At 42.2% G+C, this 9,636-nt stretch overlaps 1 protein-coding gene across 1 annotated transcript; it reads right to left on the bottom strand.

Moving 5' to 3' along the window:
- Nucleotides 1-971: 971 nt before the first annotated feature.
- mafba (MAF bZIP transcription factor Ba) lies at nucleotides 972-4,781 on the bottom strand. Its single transcript, XM_014134659.2, has one exon. The coding sequence runs from the start codon at nucleotides 4,301-4,303 to the stop codon at nucleotides 3,092-3,094; it is 1,212 nt and encodes a 403-aa protein (XP_013990134.2). The 5' UTR covers nucleotides 4,304-4,781; the 3' UTR covers nucleotides 972-3,091.
- Nucleotides 4,782-9,636: the final 4,855 nt, after the last annotated feature.

Here is a 9,636-nt window from a genome sequence, read left to right on the forward strand (position 1 = left end):
GAATAATACGAGATGCTCTGAGACTAGGTTGCACTGCAGCGCGAGATGAACGGGTGGTCCCAGTAAGGGTTAGGCTTCTGTCGTGCGCAGTATTTGGTCAAATTCCAGGGTTCCTACCATGCAATGTGTTCAAATCAAGAGACTAATCTAGAATTGACGACAGGCCTGCTACCAGTGACTGCAAAACGCAATCACAGACTGGTAAAGCAGGCTATGGCCACAGTGGGCCTGCTACACTAATTTTGCCTCTGTAACATGTGCAGCAGCTTTGTTTTAGTAATAGCCAATAGGGCCATGTTTTTTCACTAAGAAATGAGACTGGTCTGTATTTCCAACAGTGTGCATGTAGACTTTAGGCATACACATTAAGGCTACACGTTCATAAACGCAATGTTATGACTTCATATCAACTACTGTATCTCGGGAAATGCCTTCACCTATACCACGTTACGTAGGCTATCATAACTGTATTTAGCTTATAATGGACATGACATATTTCTGTTCAGTAGGCTTATAGGCTACGACTAGTACAGCCGACTCATTCAGCTCAAAACGGTGTGGCAGGAATTGGGCTATGTTTTAGTGACGGAAAGATTTACCAGAACGCTGTAGGCAGTCTTCCTAAAAACATACTTTTCCGAAACTGTAGGCTAAATGTGTAGCTCTGTGAATAAGATCGGAGCCGCCTGTAGCTTGCAACGGAGATGACGCATTAGCTTACATTACTCCATGTTACATTTAGCAGACACTCATATCCAGAGCGACTTAAAGGAGCATTTAGTGCCTTGCTCAAGGGCACAGCGACAGATTGTTCACCTGTCGGCTCGGGAATTTCAACCAGCAACATTTTGGTTACTGGCGCTTAACCGCCAGCCTACCTGCCGCCATGACCTGCTGTTAATTTAGTCATGACGTAATTCGGGGAGAAAAGGGAGAGAGAGTGTACAGAATAAACAGTCCGAGAAAGGTAATTGCCATTTCAATGACTTTAATAAGCAAAATAGGAAACCATTTCTTCCAACAACAACAAAAAATAAGACGAAACAGAAACCAGCCTGAATGGAACTATAACAGTTCAAATTTAAGATATTTTTTTGTATCTTATTTATATAAACAGGATTGAAAATTGATCCCCATCATCATCGCAAAATACATGAAATTAAAAACAAAACAACAACCCGCTGCTGCAGTTTCAATTTGATTTCAACACAGTTGAATCAGTAACAAACCAAGAGATTGTTAAATGCATGACTTTTCAACAATAGTTTTTTAAATGCAAGCACCATGCTTATTCAATATGATCTGACAGTTTGTTAATTTAAATCATTAAAATAAAAACGTTAATATGCATCTGGCCAGCAGAACCAGAATCACCAAATAATAATACAACAGACGAAAACATAATATCATATAACATAACATAACATAACATACACAACAGTTTTCATTTCGAGATTTTGCACAACCTGAATCCTTTTTTTTTACTGACCGGCAGCAAAAAAAAAAATCAGGAAAACATATAGCATTAATATATTTAAACTTCGTATTTTGAAACGCATGCGCAATCTAAATACTTGTTAATTGTACATAAAACCCCTGAAATGGTTAATGTTGTTGAACATGTTTTAAAAAATGCTTGATATTGCCGAGGAAGAGTACAAAATATATAGTATATCACTGTTAATGCGATGCAGCTGCACCCAATAAAATACATTAATCAAGTTGAGAAATTATGTGACTATCCTGTTCTTCACATTATATAATGGGGTTAGGGTTACGCAATAGTTAACATAATGGCATTTCTGGCTAAGAAAACCTCTGCTGACTACAGCACCAGATGGAAATGAAATGGAATAACATGTATAACAGTTTTTTTATATATACTATAGCCTATATGCATCCTAGGAGTAGAACACAAAGTTATGCATGGTGCGTAAATGTGGTGCGCAAAGGACCATCACTCATCTGCTGATATTCTAGCTATGCGTTTGTTTTGACAGCTTCGCTATTATCCCATTGTGTCATAAGGTTATTATTAAGCTTGCATCTATCTTGTCTTATTATTATTATTATTATTATAGAATAATAGTATGTCTTCCTTCAAGGGGGTCTGTACAAAACTCAAAATGAAAACGTAAAACAAAAATCATTAGGCTATCCAAAAAGTGCACTTAATATACAAAGTTTGTTGTCTTTAAATGCAACTGCAAAATGCCCATATTTCTGAATCAATACCCACAAAATGAAAATCAAACAACAAGAAAAAAGAATAAAACACAACTCAAAGAAAGAAAGAAGTTAAAAACCAGCCTCCTCGATCTTGGTGTGCAGTTTTGCGGTTGCGTAATATTTACAAGGCTACAGAAGGCCTACTGTCCTCATTCTATTCCTCTAAACCCCACAACACTATGGAGAAGCGCAGATCAACGACATGCTCTTAAGATACACGAGAAACAAAAAGAAAGTACAAAATAGAAATTATTACCGTACATGTCCAGCATGCAGGATTAATATTTTAATGCAGATTTTTGTTTCAATATATATTCGAATATAACCAAGCAGGCAATAAACAAATGAGATGTTGCATAACATGTAAGTAGACAGAAGTAAAGTTTGCATAATGTGGAGTCTTGTTTAGCAACTCTCTTTTCCTTTTTCAGGCCCAGTGTCGAATGTGAGTCTCAAAACGCTTCTCTCTGCGTTGTTTGTTGTGTAGGCCCAGGTCGGGCGGTCATCCCACTATCAGACACAGTAAAAGCAGTATAGCCTAAAAAGAGGAAAGTTCACCCGCCGCTTCTCTCTTCTCTCAGGAAGATGAAAAAAAGTAGATTCACTACAAGCAACTAATCTACAAAGATGCGCGGCGTTGACCCAACATTCTACCTTGTTCTTTGTATCTCAGTTGTCACGTGGATCGAGAGAGATGGTTAGATATGAGAATATTATTTTATGGATTATTCTTCTAATATGAATATAGTTGTTGACTGTCATTAGTACAGTAAATATGAAGGGGTATTTGATTATTATTGTTTGTTCATCAGCATCAGTTGGTGGTGGGGTAGGGGTGAGTCAATAGAGCTATAATAACAACTCACATGAAAAACTCTGGGGATGACGGGTTGTCACTAGTAGGCCTAGACCCAGCCTCGCGGATCCCGTTATTCGCTCCCGTTCCCGTCAGTTTCTCGCACTTGAGTTTGTAGGCGTCCCTCTCGCGTGCCAGCCGGTTGATCTCCGCCTTGAGCGCCTCCACCTGGTCTATCAGATGAGTCTTCTCATTCTCCAGCACGTGCTTCTGCTGCACCCGCTTGTAACGGCAGGACTGTGCGTAGCCCCGGTTCTTCAGGGTCCGCCTCTTCTGCTTGAGGCGGATGACATCGTCCTTGGTGAATCCCCGCAGGTGTCTGTTCAGCTCCCTCACAGACATGGACACCAGCTGGTCGTCAGAGAAGCGGTCCTCCACGTTGCCTGAGCCATGGTGCCCCTGGCCCGAGTGGCCGTGGTGGTGATGGTGGCGGTGGTGGTGGAGGGCTTGGTGGGAGTCTGGAGAGACGGGGGACGGGCTGTCTGGGTCCTGGCTGTGGTGGTGGTGGTGGTGCTGGGTGTGGGGGTGGCTGAGCCCCCCCGGGTGTCCAGAAAGGTCATCAGGGTGGTGTGGGATGCCTCCCCCATAGGGATGATGGTGCTGCTGGGGATGGCCATGATGGTTGTGGTGTTGGTGAGGCCCTCTGTAGCCATCGAAGGCGCCCTGCTGCAGCTGCTGCTGGACGTGCTGGGGTGGGGGGTGGCCGTGGGCCGTGGCTCCGATCAGGGCCTCCACTGCGTCCTCCGGGGTCAGGCTGAGCGTCTGTGGATCGATCTGCTGGTGATACCCGCCGTTGGGCATCCAGTACAGCTCCTCCAGATGGTTCTTCTGCTCTGTGGGGCTGAAGCTGGGCGAGGAGGGCACCGAGCTACATGGTGTGCTGATCGGGGTGGAGGACACAGAGCCCTGGGGCTGGAGCCGAGTGCACTGGCGCACCCCAGCGCGTTCCAGCCCGGCCAGACCTTCTTTCTTCACGTCGAACTTCATTAGGTCAAAGTCGTTGACGTATTCCAGAGCCAGAGGGCTGTTGGGGAGCTCAGGGCCCATGCTCAGCTCTGCGCTCATGGTGCTGCCGCGACTCTGATGCAGATGGGTGAAGGTGGTTGCCAGCGTCGCGAAAACAGACTTGTTAATAATGAGCGTCTCTTCTCCACTCGCTTGTCTCATGCAGTAGTTTTTCCTACTGCTCCAATGCTGCAGACTCGTGTACTGTTGCATGTAACACCGTTCGGAGAGGTAAAAAAGTAGAAAACTAAAAACAAGTGGAACAAACTTTGAGACTAGTGCACTGCAAACGACATGGGAATTTTCGTCATGTAGCCTACTTCTTTCTGCTAGCTGGCTCTGGTCAACAGACGAGAAGTAGATGTAGAAATAATTTTGTCTCAGTGCAAAAGTAAACCGTCAGTCCTTTCAGAACAAATGAACTTAAAAAATAAACACATAAATAAAAATAATAAAATAATACCGAGTTGTCGTTGACGCAGGCTCCTGTCCTGTCCTCGTCAACGTTGTAGATATAAGGTATAGTCCTTGTTTTCGCCAGGAAAAGAAGAAGTAGATGAGACTATGGAGTCTGGGGTTTTTTTGCTTGGAGAAGCAGCCTTCCAGCTCTGCACCGCAGAGATTTGAGCTCTCCTTTCCTTCCTGACACACTCACTCTCGAGTATTCAGCAGACTGCGCTGACTGCCTGCCAGCACTTTATGCTTATAGCGCACTGTGACGTCAGGCTGGAAGGCAGGTCCCCTTGCCTGCCTCTCTCCAATAGGGAGCGGTTTATTCTCTGGATTAGAATAAAGGAGGAGAGAGGTAGGAGGAGAGGGGAGGAGAGGGGAGGAGGGAGAGCGGAACGCTCTTTCTGACAGCTAGGAAGGAGGGGGTGAGAAAGGGTAGAGAGGGAGTGAAGAGCTGAATGCCTTCACTTAGGAGAACCAATGGCATGTTATCGTTTAACAGCCCACGTTTTAGGCATAATTCCCCTCTTCTACGGCAATTATCTCCCAGTTTACATTGAGTGAACAGAGAGAATAAAGTGATCTGCATACATAAGGATCCATAAAAACTTGATGATGTTTTTGGTGAAAAGTGTTTTACGGTATTATATTTTAACCTTTACGCACGCATAGCGTGTAAACCCCTTTAAAGGCACAAAATAACTAAATAATTTCAAACCAGGAGTAAAATGTAAGATTCAATAATGACAAAGTAACCATTCACATGCATTGGGACGTTGTTTTGTAGCCTATTTTGAAGACATGCAAGCCTTTTCATTTGACTTTTCAATGGGGGAAAGTGAGCTGTTGCCTCTTCGAAACGTAACCTATATATTTCTAATTTTCCAACTAGAGGAACATGATTCTGAAAATCTAACTATAACCTACATTGTTCTTAAAACCTCTTTTGTCATTTAATCTCCAAATGTTATTCTTTACCAACATAGTTTATTCTGAATCAGTAAATGCTGTCGTTTTGTGGTCAACTCGATTTGTTTCTGACCTTCAATTAATATTTCTATCTAATCCACAATTATTGGCACCAGATATAGGCTATTGGCATAGGCCTAGACTATTATATACTTTGTATGTGTGTGTTTTTTCCAATGTAGATATGCACGTACTTCCTAGTTCCAAATCTTGAGAACATCCTCCCGGATTCAAAGACATTGAGAAAAGCTTATGTTGTTAGACTATAGAGTACAAGTACATGCTGACATCGTGCCAATGGTAATATCAGCATGGATGCCGAGCGAGAGACAGAACGTACTTTCTTGGCTCGAACATTGTGTAGCGCGTATAAGGCAAAGCATTGGAAGCTTTGAAAAGCACCACTGGTGAGTTGGTACTGTGAAAAGAGGCTCAAGACTGCCTCTCTGTGGTTCTAACGGACGCTGCACGGAGACCTCGCTAGGCAATATTGGTTTTTCGTTCAATTAGACACTAATTTAATCATGCATTTGATTAACCGTTTTTCTTTTAGGAATTGATTTTGTTGATACATAACACTTTATTAGATACTTTTGTATGTAGTTGTTATTAGTAGCCGTATTATAAAGTAAAATTAAGTTCTACATTCACTTTACATATTCTAAGGAAAAACGAATAGTTATGGAACAATAAAATGAAAGAAGACCTTCAGGAATATAAAAGTGAATCGTGGGCCTTTGCATTTATTTTCATTGGAATAATTGCCTTTATCTATTTTAAGAGATGTCTTGATTTCCTGCAGAAGGAAGTTACTTGTAAATTAGTCAATTTGATGAATCGATTCTATTATTATGCCGTTTCCACCTCATATCCACGCCTGAGCTCATGGCCCCGGCCAGTACTTATCGATTAGGCTGAAGATGGAGGGGACCGGGCGCCGCATGCACACATCATCCAATACCTGTTTGTTTAAATACTTCATTAACTTCAACTCTGCATTTCTTCACGATGTATCAAGATGCTGAAATAAACGACAAATTCCAATCTTCTCACACATTTTTTCCATTCAGATAATTCAGAGGTTATTTGCATGATTCAGTCCATATTAGGCTACAAAAAAAAAACAGAAACATGTTCCCATATTTTGTCTGGTTTTAAAATGTCATAAAAATCGAATAAACTCACGACTGACTTGAGTAGCAGCAAAAAGTGATGGAATGTTCTCTCACATTGTCAATGTTAGGCCTATAAGTAATTCGAGCTTTTATAAGAGTAGGCTACTAAAGGCTGAAAGACATCAATTGACGTTTTATGCAGTGATAAATATATAGGCAACTCTACTTTCTGACAGAAGCGATCGAGACTTCAACCTCCTCCCCCCCCCCACACACACACACAATCTAAGAATATGGTTGGCCTTAAGTGTATTATTATTATTATTATTATTATTATTATTATTATTATTATTATGTGTTGTTTTTATTAGCAGGTTATTACTATAACGCTATTATTGTTTACGCTACTACTCACTTAGGCTATAATAACATAATTACATTTCTAATAAAAGTTTTTATATCAAAATATATTGATTGTTACATTATTTGAAAACCAATCAATTAATCCATCTTCCTACGTAAGATATTAATCTATAACGTTTCTAATATCAGCAGATCACCAGGCACTTAAGCGCACTGACTGCCTGAGTGAAGGTACTGTGTATAGGGCTGAAGCGTTGGGCGGGCGACAGCGTTAGTCCTTCTGTAACAACTTTTCCCTGTAACACTCCCAGAGGCAGAGCGCGTGCCGAACCCTGACAGCATTATCCCAAACGCCCGGTGCATAGGCTACCAGACCATACGATAGGGTACAATGAGTTAAGCAATGGAGAGGCATCAAATAATACAGGTATAGTACTACCAACCCGGTATCATGAGCTATAAAACTACACCCGTAGACCTGACTGTTGTACTGCGTAAAAGCCTCTTATCTATCTATCCCAGCCGAGTCGAACAAAGTTTAACACCATGTTTCTAATTCTGCAGTGAGACTGTGAGAGATTGTTGGTTTTATTCGGACCTGAAGGCAGCGCCATTAGCGTGTAATGCGCTCTAATATACCCCGGCCTGCCGTAATAGCCAAGCAGGCAGGCAGGCCGCCGTCGGCTCTCCCCCTTCGGTAATAGCATGGCTGTAATGGAGACGCGAGATGTAAAAAGCGTCCATGTCAGCAGCATATCGCTGGTTAATGATCTATTAAGTGATCCGTGTGCTTATGGACAGCGAAAAAAAGTGTTGATGTTTGCTTATTTAGCCTCTAATGAGTCTCCCGTCCTACGGATTTTAGGAATGAATAACAAGAAATAAAATCACCTTTAAAATGTTCACATTTAAACAGTGCAGGGCACAACGGACTCTGTAGTGGTGAGGAGGCACGCGCTCCCCACAGCAACACACCTCGCACCGGGAGACACGAGGCCATGTCACCTGCTCCTGTAACGGCGAGGGGCACGAGGTCATGGCACCTGCTCCGGTAACGGCGAGGGGCACGAGGCCATGGCACCTGCTACTATGAGGGCGAGGGGGCACGAGGCCTGCCGGTTTGATAATGTTGGGAGTGGCGGCTTCAGCTAAGCCAAGTCTCCACCAGCGAACTGGATGTGTATTGGCTTGCAGTACTTCAGAGCGCTTCTATTCCAGCAGCACATGTAGGTAAGGATGGCGTGGCGCGCGCAGATCTTGTGGCTGGGCATAACAACAGCGGCTCGAGCTGTTGGCTTTAACGATTCTGTTTCAGAGGCTTCTGTATTTTTCTCCATTGACTAAACTTTTACAAATTTGAAACGGACCGGTTCGTCTTTATGAAGTGGGTAATGGTGTATGGTTGTTTGCTGGACCCATTTGCAGGTATAATGATTAACGCAAATATCCCCTACAGATCATCCATCAATTCCAGGAAAGAGAGAGAAGAACGTGTGTGTGTTTGTGTGTGTGTGTTTGCGTGCGAGCGAGCGAGAGAGAGAGAGCATGTGTGTTTGCGTGTGAGAGAGGGGCAGATATATAATGATGCTTTGTAGTGTGTTGCGCACGGAGAGCCTCGCGAGTCACCGTGGCTTTAACGCACTCAGCCACAGTGCGCGAGAGCGCTCTAGACCGAGGACAAGAGCATTGCGCGCTAGGGTGTACCAATGACCCCCGGGTTCTAGAGCCCAAAGTTTCACTGGCGCTTCTCGAGTTCTACAATATGACTAGGAGAGAGAAAGAGAGAAAGAGAGAGAAATAGTTCATAGACCGAAAATTATACGACTGTGATTTAACCAAGCCCCTTATCGAATGCAATGAACCTTTTATGCTTACTTCATAGTTAAAATTGTAGAATAATTGTATATGCCTGTATGTTTAGTCAGTTGAATAGGTTCTACTATAAAGCAGGAGCATGTTTAGTCTGTCTGTAGCCTATATATCTCGATGCTTACTTTGTTCAGTCATAGTCATCATTTTGGACTATTATTATTCAACACAATCCAGCTAAAGTTTGGACTATATTATTCAACCCAACCAAGTTAAAGTTTGGACTATATTATTCAACCCAACCAAGTTAAAGTTTGGACTATATTATTCAACCCAACCAAGTTAAAGTTTGGACTATATTATTAAACCCAACCAAATAACAGTTCACGAGAGCGCGCCTAATTACTTATCACTTAATGGTCGATTTTACTTGTTAAATATAAAAACAGTGGTAGAGACCTTAGCTCTGATATTGAATTGGACAAGGGGGAGTCGTCAATTATTTTCAATATTAGTTTCAAAATGATCCCGTCTGATAATCACCTCTCCATATAGAAACTAAACCATTCCACACAATATGACCAGGTTACTACAGCTGACTCCATCATGGGCAGATCAATTGATAAGCTATAGGAAAATGATAAATACAAAAATATAGTCATTTGAGCTGAACAAGCTTTCAAAAAAAGTGAGAAAAAAGTAGATTTTTAAAGAAGACAACATTTTATGCAGTCTATGACATCTCTACCGTCGAGATGAGATTGTCGTTAATTTAGAGTTGAATACTTGTACAGTAACTCAGATATTCTTGTTTACTCGAAGAAAATCGATGAACTGCAG

This window comes from Salmo salar, chromosome ssa13, assembly GCF_905237065.1.
Source record: "Salmo salar chromosome ssa13, Ssal_v3.1, whole genome shotgun sequence".
Taxonomy (NCBI): domain Eukaryota; kingdom Metazoa; phylum Chordata; class Actinopteri; order Salmoniformes; family Salmonidae; genus Salmo; species Salmo salar.

What these genes read in the sequence shown, in the direction of transcription:
- mafba (XM_014134659.2), bottom strand. Translation starts at nt 4,303, where the DNA reads ATGCAACAGTACACGAGTCTGCAGCATTGGAGCAGTAGGAAAAACTAC.